We start from the raw sequence: 19,579 nt of genomic DNA on the forward strand, positions 1-19,579 counted from the left end.
GCTTCCCTGGTGAGCATCGAGTACTGCAACTAGATCCTAACACACAGGAGATGCGTCCCATTGTGCGCCACGCTCCGCTCTGTAACACTATACTTGCACACAAACACACACTGTGCTAACATCTTGCATGGAAAGACTTAATGATGGTGCATTTAAACATGAAGTGCTGAGCAAATTTTCAAAACAACTGTCCTTATTTGTTTCAGAGCATACAGAAACATGATGTGGTTAGTGGTACCTTGACTTACAAGTGAACCGACCCGTTTTTTGAGATACGAGGCATCTCTTGGCTGATTTTGTGTGTTTGCCTTGAACATTTATGTGCTCGTGCACAAATCTGAGTTGCAAACAATAGATGGTGATGCATTTCGCTACAAGCCGCAAATACGCAGATAAAAAAAGAGACCAAGCTTCAACTGTTTATTGCCACTCTCATTTGGGGTTTACTGTAAAAGTAAATTTAAAACAAAAATGTATTTCATTTAAATCCAAACTACAGTATTATCAGTCTGCTACAGTAGCTGAATGCTAACACACATTGCATAACGTCATAGATAGGCTAATAAAACTAGCATCAATGTTGCTGAGTTATAACACTGTAGTAACTAATATTTGAACAAAATCTGCCGCAACACATTTCGTTAGACAATATAACAAATTCTAATTCTTTATCCTCTGTGAAAAAGGGCTACTATTTTTGCAGCTTAGCAGTTGTGACCGTCTTCTTCATATATAGGTATTTATTATACTGTGCCCTGTTGGCCAAAGTGCACACACTAAAAGTGGCACAATGAATTCAAGAAGGAATTTATGATGCAGAAACTGTTTAATGCTTTACATTCTATTGAAAGACTGTAATCCATCGCTATATCGCGATTCATATATTGTGGATTTAGTGCATCGTACTTTTAAAACAAATCATATTTATATTGCTGATAATCCGCCACATCATGAGATTTCTTTACAGTGGAACCTCGATAAAACGGATATCGGATAAAACGGATCGTCGGGACTAACAATGTGTACAAAAATACTTAACATTTGTCACTTAAAATTCCATTGACAAAGTCTGTTAGTTCCAGAATCGGCCGCTGTTGTTTACTGGCGATGTGGCGCAATGCAGGCAGAGATTGGGACCGACGTATTTCCAGCTCAGAGATCGCCAATAATACTACATCCTCTCGGTGCCTACGTTGCAGCCATTTTGAATGTGGGCCATTTCAGGGTGGCCATGTGATGATGGGTACATCTATTGTATATTGAGCAGAAAGAGAGCGGCATGGCGCGGCGTTAACTCTTTGGAGTACAAAACAACTTTTTGGGGTGTGGAACATGCTATTTCTGGTACAGTAAAACATTTTTAATTTTTATTTTTTAAGCCATTCGCCTTTGGCAACAGATTTGAACTAGGAAGCACACTAAATCCTGAAAGCGACTTGCACATGATGAGTACTGTACGTCAAAGTCACCATGACCAAGCACATCAGCATGGTAAGTTTGAATAAAATGTGAACCTTTTAAACATTTTCAAGCATAATTTTAATATTTATTTACAATAACTTTATATAGTACTGGGCGTTTTAGGCCTCGAAAAAAAACCCTCAAAAACAATTTTGTACTGTACAGTAATATGGGTACATATGATAAAAAAAAAAAAAAAAGGTTTCAATGTAACGGACAATTGGCTATATGGGACGCCCCTAGCCCCTATTAGTCCGTTCTATCGAGGTTCTACTGTATATATTTTTATTGTCATGGTAGAATAAGTATTTTCTAGCCTAAAACATAAAAAAACTAGTGATAATGAAAATTCATTAAAACACATAACAAGGAATAGAATAGTGTGTATGCGCGCGAGGCGAGAGTTTGTCGATGGTGTACGTATCTCAGTAACCGTGTTTCTTTATCAATAAATGTGAGAGAAATGTCTCGTTGTATGTCATTGGAAGACATTGCAATACTTCGTCAAGCCCTACGATGCCGCCCAGACAAGGGCAGCTAGTAGCAGAGGAAGATGGTAGCTCACTGTATATGTTTTTACAAAATACTGTAGAGCAAAAATGTTCTTATTAAAAGCCACATCCAAATTTTTGTGGTGTTTTATGGGTGGTGGAACGGATTAATGTCAATTGCATTAATTTCAATGTGTAAAATTAATTTGCTATCCAAGTAAATTGCATTACGTGTGGTCACGAAACAAATGAAACTTGGAAGTCAAGGTCCCATTGTATTTCAATTTTATGTTACCATATTTTTTTATTTAGTTTTTAACTTTACACAGTGTTTGCAGCCCACTCTGCTCATTTTGTGTCAAGCCATAGTTGTGTATAGTGTTTTCCCGCTGTGGCGATTCATCGATAAGCACCCCAGCCATATTGTGGATTATTCTTTTTTAGCGATCATTTGTTTACGGGTCTTTTACAGTATTCACTCAGCAAGTCCGAATTTAGAGTTGCGCGGCAATAGTGTAGTACCACGTTGTGCCGCAACATGCCGGGCAGCACTGAGGTCTACTGGACGAGATGCAGCGTAATTAAGAAAGGCAGACAAGGTCCCCGCCTCATCTCCATAGCGACAGCGACAGATCCAAATTTTTCATAATGGAAAATTTTCCATTATTTTGTATTGTTTTTCCATCTTGTATAACTTTCATTACCATGCTGCTAAAACTGATTGCACAACAGTCAGTTTCACATGAGAGCCACAACCTCCATGTTTGCAGAAGTATAAAAGTCATAGTTCATAGTCACTGTACCGGTTTATTGCAATGTGGTCAGTACAGTGAGCGAAGCCAATCGTAATAATGTTGCACGTTATTAGGATTTAACATCATTCACACATTTAACCTTGCATGCATAAACAAGTTCAGGGCTGCCCAACTCAATTACTAGAAACAGTTCTCAGTGTGATACAGTGCAGTTGTACGCAATGTAAACTATTAACACAATGATAAGTGCTTTACCTCTCTGACAGTGTCTATTAAAAGTGAGAATTATTATCTTTGTAAAAGCACATAATCATTTTCAAGTTTGGCTCAGTAACACCCCGTGGAAATGTTCAACACACTATGTCGGCGGATAAACACTGTATTTGGCAACCAATTCAAGTGCGGCCACGGCGGCCATTCATGGCGAGCACGTCATAGCTGTGTGAAAACGTGAGGTGCGTTCAGGGGCAATGTGTAAATGGAAGCGAATGTGTTCTCCGTAGTTCTTTTGTAAGGGTTAGGTTTGGGTATTGTGTGCATTTTGTTTGCAGTTAAATCCTATTTGAATGAAAACTTTTGCAGCCTTATTTTTGGAGGGACTGAATTGTTCCTGAACACAACACAGAACAGCCCTCTCAAAACCAGTTGAGTTCAAGCAGTTGTGACAAATGGTTATGAAGCGTGCAGTAATTATTTATCCTCTGTGTATTTTGACAGAAGAATGGAAGAGAACTCGGAACTGATTTTAATTGTAAAAATAAATGCTTAATAGGTATGTCTCCTTGAAAATGCAGCACAGACATTTCCTCCTATTTGGATGAGAATACCAATTATCGAATTATCGAAATATTAACACTTTGCACAGGCTAACCTCCTAACAAACGCTCAATTTCTGTTTGTAGGCTGCCTACGGACATGCGTGAACATTTTACAATCAATCGACCTATGGCAAAATTATTTTTGACCTAATGGTTAGCACATCTACCTCACAGTGCCGACGTTCAGCGTTCAGATTTCAGCTGCGGCCTTCCCGTGTGGAATTTGCACATTCTCCCTGTGCTTTCCAAAACAGGCATGCTCATTAATCCTCTAAATTGTCCATAGGTGTGAATGCTTATTTGTCTATATGTGCTCTGCAATTGGCTGGTGACCTGTCGATGGCGTACATCGCCTCGCGCCCAAAGTGCAGCTCACTTGCGCCCTAAATGAAGACAAGTGCTATAGAAAATGGACGCAATAATGTCAGCTCTATGGTAGTATTGTCCAACACTTATCCATATATATTTTTTTATGTTTTTGAAAGTGGAAAACATCTGAACAGAGATTCAAATGAATTCAGGCCACCCTTGAATTCATTAAGCTTATTCAATTAGCCACAGCAAATCCTCACGGTAACTCCAGGCCCTGTTTTGTTCTCGCTTGATGGTGTTGGTTGGATGTAACATCTTCAGTGTGTCCAATAGACGGGTAGCAGGTGTGTGAACAAAGCAGATGGAGGAGGAGGAAGAGAAGAGTGACAGGTGACAGGAGGATGGGTGGAGCGAGGGGTGTATTTAAGGCAGTGTCCTTTTCGTCCTGCTAATCAGGTGCTTCTTCCTCTTCTCTCTTTGTGTGCACCCGAACCTCCGGCCAGCCCTCGTCCTCCAGTCAGGTAAGGATGATGTTCACTTTGTTGACAGGATGATTTTTTTCTTTTAGGTACATTTCTAACATTATAAATCTCTAATGATAGTAAGTATAGGAACCTTTGATACTTTTAAGGGCCATTTATTGCGTAAAGTATTCAGAAATGTTATTTAGCACCATTGGCTGATTTTTGTTGATTATCTTTCTACCTCCAATCAATTCAAACCATTTCAGCGTCAAAATATCCAGCTTATTCATTTCCTTGTGAAAATTCTCAAATGAATGGAGAAATAATAATAAAAAACTCATCTCCAATTCACAATTACTCAATTTATTCAATAATTCAAACTTGCAAATGTCCCAGCATTCCAGTCCTAGTTTTTCCTTTTCAAAAGAGCATTCCACAATTTCCTTGAAATCTTCCTAAATTAAGGTGGCATGTTGGACGACTGGTTAGCACATTTGCCTCATAGTTCTGAGGACCGGGGTTCAAATCCCGGCCCCGCCTGTGTGGAGTTTGCATGTCCTCCCCGTGCCTGCGTGGGTTTTCTCCGGGCACTCCGGTTTTCCTCCCACGTCCCAAAAACATGCACGATAGGTTGATTGAAGACTCGAAAATGCCCGTAGGTGTGAATGTGAGCGCGAATGGTTGTTTGTTTACAGTATATGTGCCCTGCGATTGGCTGGCAGAGTGTAACCCGCCTCTCGCCCGAAGATAGCTGGGATAGGCTCCAGCACGCCCGCGACCCCGGTGTGGATAAGTGTACATAAAATAGATGGATGGATGGATTTTCTAAATTAATGGAGAAATAAAAAAATCCACATCAAATCACAATCTCAACCAATTCAAAGCATTCAAACTTCAAAATGTGCAGCATTCCAACATTCCGATTTTGTTTTTGTTTTTTCAAAATTTTACATATTCCTTAAGGAATTCCCCTCTTTGTTGGAGAATTTAAAACAAATCACCTCAAATTCATTATTTCACAACTGGTTTCAATAATTGTAATTACAAAATGTTCAACATTCCACAAACATTCCAACTTAAAAGATAACAAATTCCACATCGTCCTGGAGAATATTTCCCAATAAATGAAGAAATCTTAGGAATCCCCTCAAATTCAAAAAGATTTCAACCAATTCAAATCACTAATTTCAAAATGTTACATTTGCAACAATCATTTCTAGTTTTATTTTAATTAATTGAGAGTTTTAAAAAAAATCCCCTCAAATTCACAATTCATCAACCAATTAATTAATTTAATCTTCAAAATGTTCCACCTTCCTGCAAAAAAAAATCATACTTTTAAAGAAGTCCACAATTTCCATGAAAAGAAAATCCCAAATGAATGGAGAAAATAGAAAAATTAACAATTTTTCAACCAATTGAAATCATTCTAATGTCAGTGTTCAACATTTAAAAACGTATACTTTTTGAAGTAAGCCACACCTCTTTAAGCTAATTCAGAAATTAGGTAGAGATAATTTTTTAAATTCACAACTTCTATGAGAAATCCCCTAATGAATGGAGACATTTTACCAATTCGCCTCTTTCCTTTGATTCAATTTTTTTCCTCAAATTTCCTATATTTCAAATTGATTGTACAACATTTCAGTTCACCGTAGGGATGGGCGAATACCGACACCACGTATCCGTATCGTGCTGATAGCGGCCTTATGTCAAGGTTTCAGGTACTCGTGAAGGCTGCCGATACCAGCTACCGATAAATCTGACATCGAGTAAGTCTTCCTAACCAGTAGTTGGCGCTACACTGCAGCGGTTTGACACATTGGCAAATCTTCGTGTGTGTCAGAAAGAGAGGTCTTTGTTCACAATTATCTGTCCTTGTGTTAATGGAAAAATGTTATGTATCCAAAGTACTAGTGGTATCGGTGCGTACTAGTATGTGTCTGAAAAAAAAAAACCATTCACATGCTATGTTTTGGTTATATTATGAGAGTTGGATGTATATTAGGGGCCTTTTTCGAATTGCATGGCAATCAAAAGCTCTCACAAGGTCTTAGGTCGCCCATCCGTGCTCGAACCCCGTTACTGGGTTTTTGGAGCAGCTTTGGGTTTCAGCCCTTATCAGCCGGCTCACATGTCCGGCTGTCTGCCAGAGGTCCGAAGCGTGGCATCAGATGATGTGTAGCGGAATCCCACCAAGGGAGGAAACACTGGCGATGAGGAAATAGAGCAAAGTTGACACCAGAGCGCTTTCAGGGTTTCCCCCTCTCTTCTTGAATGATGCTTGAACGGCCCTGTGGCGCAACTTTAATTGCACACATTCTGCTTTCTATGATTGCTCGTGCGTGTCAACTGTGTCGTGTGTCTCTTTACGCAGCATCATGTCAATGCCCAACTCCGAGAACGCTTCCACCCTGGAGAACGCCATGCAGCTCATGATCCAGACCTTCCACAAGTATTCCGGCAATGAGGGAGACAAATACACGCTGAGCAGGGTCGAGCTCAAGGAGATGCTCACCACCGAACTGGGAAACTACCTCGGGGTAAAGAGTGTACAGTTAATCACGGGGATCCTTTCCAGGCCCACCCGCGATCTGAAAATCTGAAATATGGAGACCATATGCATTTTTCAGAATAGTTTTACCCCCACCTGCTTTAAATCTATTTAAACTCATTAAAACACGCATTAAAAAAAGTATTCCTTAGCACCTGTTCTCACTCTCTCGCACATGGAGCAGCAACACATATAAATGTATTGTGTCAAGGCTTTGGGAGGTTCAGTACTACGGGACCGGTTTTCAAAGTGTTGCAGACAGGTTAGCCTCATGTTGCTACTTGCTACCTTCGACGAGTGGATTCATACATGCAGCAGCGTGAAGTGATCTTAACATATCCTGGTGCGGCTCCTCCTCATTTAACGCCATGCAGTATGTTCTAACTAGCAATGGTAGGGTATATTAAAATGTGCTAATAAGTTAATAATAATATTAATATAATAATAATAATAAACGTTACCTTGTTACTTGTTGTTTGGAAATTGGATCTTAGTAGAAGGTATGCCAGCTCCACTTTTAAGTAATTACATTGGACTTTATTTGTGCCCCTTTTAATTTCAAATCATGACCTCGCGTGTTCGCCATGATTCCAACACCGCGCGTCGTCTGCAAGACGTGTCTGTGTGGAAAGCATGGATGGCAGAAACATTTGCTTTATTCACTTAAATGACTTCATGAAGGCGGCACGGTGGCCGACTGGTTAGAGCGTCAGCCTCACAGTTCTGAGGTGCGGGGTTCAATCCCCGTCCCCGCCTGTGTGGAGTTTGCATGTTCTCCCCGTGCCTGCGTGGGTTTTCTCTGGGCACTCCGGTTTCCTCCCACATCCCAAAAACATGCATTAATTGGTGACTCTAAATTGCCCGTAGGCATGACTGTGAGTGCGAATGGTTGTTTGTTTCTATGTGTCCTGCGATTGGCTGGCAACCAGTTCAGGGTGTACCCCGCCTCCTGCCCGATGACAGCTGGGATAGGCTCCAGCACGCCCGCGACCCTAGTGAGGAGAAGCGGCTCAGAAAATGGATGGATGGATGGACTTCATGAAGAAGCTGTTTGCTGACCAGCCTTTGTCATTGTGTGTGTGTGTGTGTGCGTGTGCTAATTTTGCCACATCCACTGCCAAAACAACAGGAAAACATCTGCAACTTACCGCAAGGAGTTTTGTCAAGTTAGAAGTGGGCTGAAATGTCCAAGTTTGGGCAGTCACAATTTAAGAGCTGCATGACAAAGCTGTTGTTTTTTGGTCTGTAAACACACTCATGCGGCTGTCCCCCCCCCCCCCCCCCCCACCCCAAATGAGTAATTTTGATTGGCTCGCGAAGGCAACGTGCACGGTCATGTGACTGCCTTGTGTCGTCTGATTGGTGAATTGGAGTCAAATGACACAAGTGTTCACGTTTGATCAGCGCAATGGGCGCCCTATGCGGAAGTCGAAGATGGTGTCTAAAAATAAACGCACACACGTAAGAATGGATCAATAAAAGTAGCGAACGGCATGTCGATCATTGTAACGGAGTAAAAGTATCGATCCTTCTTCACATAAATACTCAAGTAAAAGCAAAAGGTACAGTGCATTTAAAGTACTCTGAGAAGTACAGTTTATGGAAAATGTTACTTGAGTAAATGTAACGCGTTACTACCCACATCTGATGGCGGCGCGATCATGTGTCAGGCGGGGCATCGATGCAGAAATTTTGCGTCAACCAAGTTTCGTAGTTGACTTAGTCCATCCCCCCCCCCCTCGCCCCCCCCAGCCCTAAAATTTGTATTTATTTTCTGTGTAGAACATCCAAGATAAGGAGGCGGTGGATAAGGTCATGGGCGACCTGGACTCCAACGGGGACGGTGAGGTGGATTTCACTGAATTCATCATCCTGGTGGGCGCTCTCACTGTGGCCTGCAACGACTTCTTCCTGGAGTTCAACGAAAAGCCGGCAAAGAAGAAGTGAACAGCGTCCGCACGCACTCCCTTCTCAGGGAAGAAAAGTAAACACACACAACATACACACACACACACACGCAACATGTGACATACTGTACATGCGTAATAGTGATTTGAGTGACACCTTTTGTCCTTCTGTTGTCTGCAATGTCCCTTTCAAATCATGTTTACATCAGTCTCTTGTTTCTGTTCATGCATTTTGTAACACATTCAAGCTGTGGAATTCCCCCCCGGAAAGAATAAATGTGATCTTTGTTCAAACCATCCTGTCTTCGTCGTCGTCTGTTGACATTGAATGACCGCTAGGTGGCGGTAAGTGGCCCTAAAACTCGGTGACTGAGGAAACCAGGGTCAAAAGTTTTCACACACTTTCTCATTTAGTAGCATGTGACAGTGTGTCCAAACCTTTGAATAGTACATATAAATAAACTTTTGTTGCATCAAAACCTGAGCAGAACATTTTTAAAAAGTCCCCAGAACTTCCATGAGACCTTGGCTGTGCCGTATACCCACGATTGTTTCAAATCCTGGCAGTGGAAAAATTACTCTGTGCGTGTGTGAGACAAAGTATGAAAAAGGAAGCAGAAGCAGCCTCAATATTAGAAAGCCAGGAAATGCTTCTTTCTTTCTTTCTATCCTGTGGCAGAGGATTAATGGGGAATGAGGGGAAAACCCTCAGTCTACAGTATACAGTAGCAGTAGAGACTGCACACCACTATCCTGTTACAATAGCAGTTTTATGACGTAAAAATAATAACAACGAGGCAGAGAGGACTCATTAGAAAATGTGGAAATGCATTGTTGTACACTCTCCCCAAAATGTGTCCTACTGGGCACCCTCCAGTTGTTTATGATCCAGGATGTGTAAATCAGAACAATCAGGTTTCAATAATAAGGTCAGCAAAACCTTCCATTGGTTTACCAATAATTGGACCGGATTTTAGCATTTTTTTTTTCAAATGTCCATCCAGTCAAAGGCCTGGTTGTCAGATTTCTCTGAAATTTTATCCTGAGTAATTGTTCTGTGGTATGGCGTGAGTTAAGAGGGATTTTCGACTCGCAGACAATGTCAATGTTTAACCTGCTCAGTATTCGCAATGGCAAATCCTTATGTGTGTGGCTAACACGGATTTGAGTCGAGCCATTGTGAAATTGATCTTCAATCTAGGCTAATGTTTTATAAATTAACCTGAAATCATGATAATATGTCACGGTTCTGCCATTTCAAAGGCGACAGGTTAGTATTGAGATCGATACTATATTGTTACAGGCTTACCCATTACGACACACATAGAGGCGCAACCGGTTGTGTTGAGCACGGGTGTCGAACAGGGGGTAAAAACTTGACACTGTCAAGAGGCCCTGACCATTTGGGGGTCAGACGAGGCCCAACCCCCAATATATATACAGCATGCATGTGGCACGTGTGTTGCATGAAGCATACAAAAACACTACAGACATGCATTGTTTAAATAATCTGTACCTACAACCTTTATTGGACTGCCATTGTTGGAGTGGGTGGTGTGCAGGATCTGGGAAGGTGAAAGGATTGACAGGTTCATAATGGCAGCATCAGTGAGAAGAAAGGGAACGAGAGTGGACGGGTCAAAGAGAGACTTCTCCAGGGCCTCAGGGATCGTCGCGAAATTGTCCCATCCGCCACAGTCCGCGTGAGTGTCAAACTCACAGCTTAATTTGATTTAGTGATTTTTTCCCCAACGTCAGCGATACAAACCCTGCGTGAAAAGCTGACTTGTGCTCTTGCTAGAGGCCTACATCACACCGTTATACTTTAGCTATGTAATGTATATAATTCAGTGTCCTTCGGTCTCTTTCCTGCTTCTTGTTGTTTAATCTTTTAGGCTGCTGTGACTCATTCGCCAGGGTTGATCCTCCTGTCATTTCTCTCTTGTTTATTGAAAAATTCATTCAACTGCACTTCCTCCCCTACAGCATGTGCCCGAGAAAGAAAAGAAAAAAAGCCTTTCGCTCGTCTGCTGCAGGACATGCGAGCCATGTGGATCTCTAACAGTAACAGGCAATCCCGAGATGAAATGTGTTTCTTTTAGCTTTGAAAATCCAATCAGACGGGATGGGTTTGGAAAGAGGATGTCAAAGATGATTAATAGAAGAATTGGGGAAGGGCATATGGCATTGTATTGTCTGGTAGATGTGGTCATGTATTGGAATATGAGTACACTTACAGTACATACACATAGGGAGGACAAGGAAGAGGAGGAAGGAAAGGAAGGGCAGCAAGGAAAGGAAGGGGAGGAGTGCAGAGGAAAGGGAGGTGAGGACGAGAGGAGAGGAAAGACGAGAAACATGCAAAAAAGCACAAGGAGAAGATGCATGTCAAGAACAGGAATAAGTTGAAGAAAAGAGAGTTGAGGAAAAGAGGAATGGCCAAAAAAAAGAAAATAAGGGGCAGGAAAAGGAGATAAGGAGAGGAAAACAAGCAAGGAAAGGAAAGGAAAGGAAAGCCAGGCAACAAAAGAAAGATAGACAATGAGGGAAAGACCAAGTGGTGTAAAGGAAAGTCATGAAAAAGGGGCAGGTGAGGAAATGGGGGGTGAAAAAAGTAGATGAGGAAAATGGAGGCAAGGAAAGGAAAGTGAGGAAAGGAGGCATGGTAAGAAAATGGAGGGAAAAGGAGGGGTGGAAAGGTGAGCAGGACAAGGACAAGAGGCAAGAAAATTAAATAACAGAAAAGAGGAAATGAGTTCTGCGATTGGCTGGCGACCCTTGTGAGGAGAAGCGGTACAGAAAATGGATGGATGGATGAAATGAGCTAAGGAAATTTGAGTAAGGGGAATAGATGGTGAGCGGCACAGTGAACGACTGGTTAGCACATCTGCCTCACAGTTCTGAGGACTTGGGTTCAAATTGGGCCTCGTCTGTGCAGAGTTTGCTTGTTCTCCCCATGCCTGCGTGGGTTTTCTCCGGGCACTCCGGTTTCCTCCCACATCCCAAAAACATGCACGGTAGGTTGATTGAAGACTCTAAATTGCCCGTAGGTGTGAATGTGAGTGCGAATGGTTGTCTGTTTATATGTCCTACGATTGGCTGGCGACCGGTTCAGGGTGTACCCAGCCTCTCGCCCAGAGTCAGCTGGGATAGCCTGCAGCACGCCCGCGACCCTCGTGAGGATAAGCGGCTCAGAAAATGGATGGATGAATAGATGGTGAGGAAAAGAGGAAGGAAAGGAATGGAAGCCAAGGAAGAGAGGCAAGGAAAGGAAAGTGAAGTGGCATGGCCAGAAAGGGAATAGAACAAGAGGAAGAGAGGCAAGGAAAGGGAGGACTGACATCATTACATCAATGATGGGATTTCAACATTAGTGGACTTAACTTATGTAAATGACCTGTTAACACACATAAAAGCTCTGTTTCCTTGTTCCGATTCCTCTCCTTATGATTCCTACAAATCTCTTTTCTGGAAGGTCCATCTCCAGTAATAATGAGGTGTGGTTCTCTCTTGTTGTATGGTTCCCTTTACATCTCTCTCAACATAATCATCTGTTTGTCTCCTCCTTTACATTCTTTCGACCCTAACAGTGACAGACCATCAAATCAGTTCATCTTAACAGTTGCACTGATAGAACATACGGTGTCAGTTCATGGTGGACAGATAAACAAATGCAGAACAACTGTGATATGCTTGGAACCTCCTTTCCCCTTGTGACCTGACAGTGGCCTAAATAGGCGGGTGGGGGACGAGCCGATGAAGCGGTCGCGGTTAGGTGGCGAGGACTGATGGCGAGCAGGGAGGGTCAGTCCGCTAAGGTAAGAGTGGTTTTCCCTTCCTCATACAAGAAGAAAAAAAAAATGTTGCGATAAACATTTCTATGAAGGGGCCAAGATTGCTGTTCACTTCCTGTCCCACAGATCCAGTTCGACCCCGTCCCACCTGCGGGGCGGCGGGGCGCCGTCCTGTCAGCGCGATGGCGACGTGTGCATGGTCAGCCCGGCATGTGGATGGTCTTGGCTGTGTAATTCTGGAAGAGCGGCTGCAGGAACATACCCAAGGTGCCGAACACGCACACGAACACGAAGATCCACAGGAAGAGGCGGTCGATCACCATGGCGACATACTTCCAGTCCTCGCTCACCTGTGGACAGAGGGCGAAGAAGGCTTTAGTAGATTTTCCTGGAATGAGGGGACCTGGAAATGTTGTGCCTTTGAAGGTAGGACCAGAGGTAATAGTTCTAAGAGGTAGTATTAGAAACCCGCTTTCACACTGTCTGTAAAATCCTGGATTTTAAAACCTTTTTCTTCCTGTTTTGAATAAACAGTGCAGAACTGGGGGACGAAGTCAAAACAAAAATGTTCCGCCTTTGGTGGTTGTATCAGAAGCACCATTCAGGCTGCCTGTAAAAGCTGGCATTTTCTACTTTTTATGTGTCGCTGTTCTGTATGAACGACATTAAAACAGAATGAGGGACGAAGCAATTTTGGAGCAGATATGACTTTGATTCTACCTCGGAAGCTGTGAATTTTCCGGGTTGTGAGACAGGAAAAAGCCGGCTGTGACAGACAGTGTGAACGGAGCTTACAGAAGGCACAGGCGGCTCCAGTCCGGCTTTTCTGTTACGGCTCCGATGGACCAAGTTTGCAGGATCTCTGCGCGAAAGCGGCTCAACGGATAAGCGAAACTCCGCTCTCCCAGCCCTGTCATTTTCTCTCCATCACAATCCGTGCACCGTGAAGCACGCGTCGGGTTAATGGAGGTGAGGGGTTAATGCAAGCTGGGACTCTTTCCTCCGCACGGCGCTGATGAGGTCTCGGCAGGAGTCAAGGATGAAGGGAAGGACGTGGGAACAGCGAGAGTGATGGAGGGCACGGAGAGAGAGAGTGACACCCCCCACTACAATGATGAAGTCTGATCAGGGAGGTAGAAGAGTGTGGGAGGACAGGTGTTAGCATGGCAACGACAAGGATGACGGAATGAAGCACAGGCATTCGGTATTGTTGTCTCAAAGAAGCCTTGAGGTAAAGTTCTTGTAAATGTCGCCCTTTCATCGGTTCTGCTTCTGCGTGCTCTTGCGCATGACACTGTGCTATATTTAACTGTTGAATCTTTAGTAGACCGTGATTGGGCAATTGTCTGCTTTGCTTTGGCTACACTGCACAATAACATGGTGCTTTATATTTGCTACAAAGATTCATACTTGGATTAGTCTAATGAGATTCAATACAAGAGCAGTATTTTCATAATAACTACAATGACATTCAATGGAGTGCAGACCTTCGGCAAATTTGCAATGTTAACAAGCGTCAGCAGTAATCATAAAGAGAGACATTTGTTTGTCCACCCATATGTTGTCAGGCCCCTTCCTGATTCATTGAGTATTATTAAATGGTGTGTTCACACTGGAAGCGAATTGAACTATTCACACGACGAAATTACATATAAAGTCAATGCAAAGTCTCAAATAGGCGCAAATTAGATGCCACACGAATCGGCGAACACAAAAATTCGCTTCATTTGCTGTTGCTTGAGTCAAAATATTTCAACTCCAGCCACAAATTTGCATGACACTGTGTTGAGACAGCCAATCAGCGTCAAGAATATGGTATACTACATCACATGGTGTCCTGGAGTCTTTGGGCAGAGAAATGGAGAACAAAGTTATCATCACTGTTTGTGGGCACCCGGAACTTTATGATAACTCCTGCTATCAAAACCGGGACCATAATAAAAAAAAGAAGTTGCCGTATCTGGTAAGTACATATATGTTACCTGCTTACAGCTGTCGGTTGTACTTTACGATGAACCAAGCCAACAATAGCAGTAAGAGTTTTAGCACAACTATCGCCCACCAGTGATACCAATACATTGATACAACACACTGACCTGTTACGTGTGGCACGAATGAAGTAAATTCACGTTTGGTATGTACACAACTCCCACGATCAAACCCATGCGAGTAACCCGAGGTGTAAGTTTGCTTCCTGTCCAGTGTCCACGCAATATTAGACTAAAGTCAGCCATAAACTGAGTGACGCGGCTCAACTAGAAAGAACTGGACAATCGTGAATCAGCAGCTGACCCTCACTCACTGACCAACTAAAAGAAATACCACCCCTGGCATTCTTAGGGGAAACAATATTTTGAAGTGCCACCCGTATTACTTTACTGAACCTCAAACAACTTGGCCTGATTGAATCTGATTGCCCTCGCCGCTGTAGCCAGATTTCTTTGTACAAAGGGAGGAAATTGGCAAGAAGAAAGGACAGACTGTGGATGAAGCTGCACTGTAACTTTACATGACGGGAAAATAACATTTTGTTTCAAGATGGTATTCACACTTCCTTTGGAAATTTCTCTATGAAAATGGACCAACCTAACCAAGTGGTCGCCTCTGTAACGAGCTCTCTAGTGCTAGATTTTTCATTTGTCTTTGGAGAGATTGGAGCGACTTACACAAGGGAAGACTTGCAAAACATTAGGAAGTCTACTCCGGACTTTCTTTCACCTTCTTCTTCTTTTCCTTTTGGCTTGTCCCGTTAGGGGTCGCCACAGTGCATCATCCTTTTCCATGTAAGCCTATCTCCTGCATCCTCCTCTCGAACACCAACTGCCATCATGTCTTCCCTCACGACATCCATCAACCTTCTCTTTGGTCTTCCTCTAACTCTCTTGCCTGGCAGCTTCATCCTCATCATCCTTCTACCAATATACTCACTATTTATCCTCTGGATGTGTCCAAACCATCGAAGTCTGCTCTCTCTAACTTTGTCTCCAAAACATCGAACCTTGGCTGTCCCTCTGTCTGATGAGCTCATTTCTAATTTTATCCAACCTGGTCACTCCGAGAGTGAACTTCAACATCTTCATTTCTGCCACACTTTCTTTCACCTAATTTCACAAATTTTTTCTCGGAGTTACTCACTGGCAAACCAGAGTGCAGACCAAGCTCCGGAAGAGAGGATTCCGAATGCCACTCCCGTCGATTCGCCTCGCAAATCTACGCTCTCTAACCAAAAAAATGGACAAGCTTCATCTTCTCACAAAGACCATTAAAGACTTCGGACGTATCGCCGCCCTGTGCTTCACAGAGACATGGCTATGTGAACACGTCCCAGATGGCACAGTAATGGTTCCCGGCTTCCAACTACACTGAGCGGACCGCGTCATAGAGCTATCGGGGAAAACAAAAGGTGGCGGAATATGCTTCTATATCAATGAAAAATGCTGTACCGACATCTCAGAGCTCAACAGACACTGCAGCCCGGACTTGGAGTCGCTGTTTTTAAACTGTAAGCCATTCTACTCGCCGCGCTAGTTTACCTCTTTCATCCTCGCCGGTGTCTAAATTCAACCACAAACTCCCTAAATACAAGCAACATATTGACTGTCCTACCAGGGAAATCAACATTCTAGACCACAGCTCCACCACGCTAAATGATGCATACCGTGCTGTAGCGTATATTGGCGTTTGGATAAAACGCAATTTATTTAAGAAATAAATTAGTTGAGGCAGCGCCTGCATTGCTTCTGGTGTAGCGTGATTTCAAATCAAGCTATTTTGTCTCGTAAAGGGCAACACGTCACTTTTTCAATGCATAAAATTCAGGAGAAAGCGACGACAAACCTTTTTTCAGTCTCATAATCTAATTTTTAATTGCTATTATTAATTGCTACATTTTATGAAATACAAGTTCTTGATGACAGAGGCTTATCAAACTCAAAACACAACAAGGAGTGGGATTTTATAGAATATTTAATGAAATCTACAAGGGAGCTATAGGGAAACACAATGATGCTAACTACAGGAAGAAGATAATACTAATACTGGTGAAAGAAAAAGATAGGCGTACAAAATGATAAATAGAACAACGTGTTTCTGGAATAAAGTTGAAAATATGAGCCTTTAATCTGTTCAGTCCAAGTGAGGGCAACGTTGGGATTTTGTGTGAAGGTAGTAATTTCCCCCAAAATTAATAGGCACTAATATTGTACATCCTAGCAACGCTTGTTGTGGTAGTCACGACCGTAGATCAGCTGGTCGGTGGGGGTGGTCATTCTCTGGACATCTCAAGAGGAAAACAAAGCAGATTTGGTTGAAAAAGAAAAAAAGATGGAGAAAAATAAAATAAAAGCAAAAGAGGCGGAAGAAGAAAATTGTTGTTCGTCACGCCTCGTTGGGAGAATATGACCATCTCTCTCCCTGGCTGTTTCCGGGATCCGCTATCAAGTTCAGAGAACTCACGTTTGGCTGAGAGCGTATGTGGTAGCTCGGCAGCAACTGTTCTGGAGGCTTAGCAGCGGAGATCCACGGAGGCCAGGGAGCCGGATCTCCATCCCAAAGGCTCACCTTTGCCGAGCCGCGTGTTTGAAAAAAAGAAACGGGAGGGGTGGCAAGAGACACGACAAGCGAGCAAGACCCAAAAGAGGAGAGACACGAAAGAGGAACAACACAAAAGAGGGCAAGAGGAGGCGGGAGTCAGAGGTTAAATACCCAGGGGGCGTGTCTAAGAGGACGGCGGACCGGACAAGACCACGACCATCGACTCGAATTTAGTCTACCAACTTTGCCATAAAAGTGGTGTAAATATGTTAATATAAAATACTCCCAACTTTGTGCTCTTTACTCATAGATCAAACATATAGAATGACTGCTTAAACTTTAGTCTTGGCAAATCAACTGCTTATGGTTCAATCAGACTTCATGCTATTTGGCTTCAAACCAAGACAAAGAGTTCTCAAAGTCTCGCCACCGCACCTGTAAACAAATTCCTTTTGTGTTTTTGACATACTTGGCAAATGAAGTGGATTCTCATTCTGATTGCGATGCATCCGGAGATATTTGAGAAGCTGCTAATAATGATTGCCCTTTCACTGACCGCTTGAACACCAACTTACTGTATGTGCATTACCCCTTTAGCCACTTTTTATTGCAGAAACACCAACTTACTGTATGTGCGTTACCTTTTTAGCCACTTTTTACAACAGAAATGGAGTGGAACAGTATCACCTGGCATGTCTTAATTTTTCAACTGAATGATTTGGATGGATGTTTTTAAGAGTGCTCAGCCATGATGGAGGTCTTTACTGAGTGTCATTGTAAAAACCTTGCTCCAGCTCTGGGATTGAATCTCATCACATCATCAGTGCAGCTCTCTGGAATGTGGTGGCGAGTGGATACTGTAACCTTGCTTGCTATTTTCAAGTATCAATATCCCTATCAGGCCTTTATAGTGCAGGCTGTAAATAGACACAGAAAGATGATACTCACACTCTGGTCATCGTCCTCACTCTTCATGTGGTTGGCGATGAAGCGCACTCCTTCCACAGCCTCTTCAAAGCCCGGACAGGCTTGAGCCAGGATTGCCTGAGTCAGAGCCTGACCACCTGCTGCTTGCTTCCCTCGGTTCCCAGAGCCTCCCTCCCGGTTTTCTCTCCGCCTATTTAGACTGTCCATGGAGCCCCCTCCCGTGCTTGCCAGATCACCTCCAAACTGTTTGACAGACGCTCGGTTCACATAGCAGGTACAAGGGTCGCCGTCCTCCTTGGCGAATACTCCTGTTGAAGTCCCCCCTGCTGTCCCCGCGCCACCGCCGCCACCCAAACCGAGCCCCACCATCAGGGCCCCCGCCTCTCCGCTGCGCCCGCCCTCATTCTGCTCCTGGGCTCTCCGTCTCTGACGTAGCCGCTGCCTCTCGCAGCTATTCCTGGGCTGGCGCATGAAGAGCAAGGCGGGCAGCTTGTTGAGGAAGACCACCTTGACCCACGGGGGCATGGTGTGCGTGGTGGGCGAGCGGTGGTGCACATTGAGCACGCACACGCTGGTAACAATGGAGAAAGTGACCAGGACCATGGTGAACATCAGGTACTTGCCCACGAGGGGGACGTCCAGGGACGTAGGCGGCACGATCTTGGAGATCAGCAGCAGGAAGACAGTGAGTGCCAGGAGCACGGAGATGCACAGCGTCATCTTCTCGCCGCAGTCAGACGGCAGGTAGAAGACCAGGATGGCCAGGGAGGTGATGAGCACGCACGGGATGATGAGGTTGATGGTGTAAAAAAGTGGCTTGCGGCGGATGATGAAGTCATATGTGATATCCACGTAGGCCGGGTCTGCTGGGTTCTCGTTCCGTCGACCCGGCAGGGCGATGATGTCCCACTCGCCGCTTGGCGTGAAGTCATCCATGCTTGCGACGTCGGCCCGAAGTACCAGGTCGATCTCAGTGCGGTCATAGGTCCATGAACGGAAGCGCAGCGTGCAGTTCTGCTGGTCGAAGGGGAAATGTTTGACCTCGATCTTGCAGGCTGACTTGTAGATGGCTGGCGGTAACCAGAAAATGCTGCCGTCGTAGGAGACCACCGCGTTGGAGTAGAAAGACACCTCATACACACCATCGGCACTGAAAGAGAGGGAAAGAAATGGGAGAAATAAACAGCAAGTTTCTTTGCCCCTGAAACATACATCCATTTTCTACAGTGCTTATCCTCATTAGGGTCGCAGGTGAGCTGGAGCCTAACTCAACTGACTTTGGACAATAGGCGGGGTAAACCCCGGGCTGATCGCCAGCCAATTGCAGGGCACACATAGACGAACAATCATTCACACTCACGTTCACACCTACGGACAATTTCAAGTCTTCAATTTACCAAACTAATGCAAACTCGGGCAGAACATCCTCAAAAACAAAAAACAAACAAACAAACAAACAAAAAAACATAAATGAAATAAAATAAAAATAAAAATGATCAAACAGGAAGGCCAGAGCCCAGATTCAAACGCAAAAACTCAAAACTGTGAGGATCCTGTGCTAAC

The 19,579-nt window shown here is 43.8% G+C and overlaps 2 protein-coding genes across 2 annotated transcripts in view; one reads left to right on the plus strand and one right to left on the minus strand.

Annotated features, from left to right (window-relative positions):
* Positions 1-39: 39 nt before the first annotated feature.
* s100t (S100 calcium binding protein T) lies at positions 40-9,048 on the plus strand. The gene is made up of 4 exons (XM_061775597.1): positions 40-4,227; positions 4,341-4,358; positions 6,679-6,844; positions 8,638-9,048. Exons 1-4 carry the CDS (start codon positions 4,199-4,201, stop codon positions 8,800-8,802), a joined length of 378 nt encoding a protein of 125 aa, XP_061631581.1. The 5' UTR covers positions 40-4,198; the 3' UTR covers positions 8,803-9,048.
* A 1,205-nt stretch (positions 9,049-10,253) lies between these two features.
* Positions 10,254-19,579, minus strand: part of chrnb2 (cholinergic receptor, nicotinic, beta 2) — a 41,349-nt gene continuing 32,023 nt past the window's right edge. The window contains exons 5-6 of the mRNA XM_061775594.1: positions 18,038-19,166; positions 10,254-12,906 (exon numbers count right to left, since the gene is read on the minus strand). Of these exons, the coding sequence (XP_061631578.1) occupies positions 12,757-12,906; positions 18,038-19,166 (1,279 nt within the window). The 3' untranslated portion in view covers positions 10,254-12,756. The remainder of the gene's footprint in view (positions 12,907-18,037; positions 19,167-19,579) is intronic.

The sequence above is a fragment of the Phyllopteryx taeniolatus genome, chromosome 6 (genome assembly GCF_024500385.1).
Source record: "Phyllopteryx taeniolatus isolate TA_2022b chromosome 6, UOR_Ptae_1.2, whole genome shotgun sequence".
NCBI classification, from domain to species: Eukaryota; Metazoa; Chordata; class Actinopteri; order Syngnathiformes; family Syngnathidae; genus Phyllopteryx; species Phyllopteryx taeniolatus.

Bases quoted from the DNA above. Each gene is read 5' to 3' on its own strand.
- s100t (XM_061775597.1), top strand. From the start codon at position 4,199: ATGGAGGAGGAGGAAGAGAAGAGTGACAG. The intron at 6,845-8,637 runs GTAAAGAGTGTA...TTTTCTGTGTAG, and splicing joins AACTGGGAAACTACCTCGGG to AACATCCAAGATAAGGAGGC.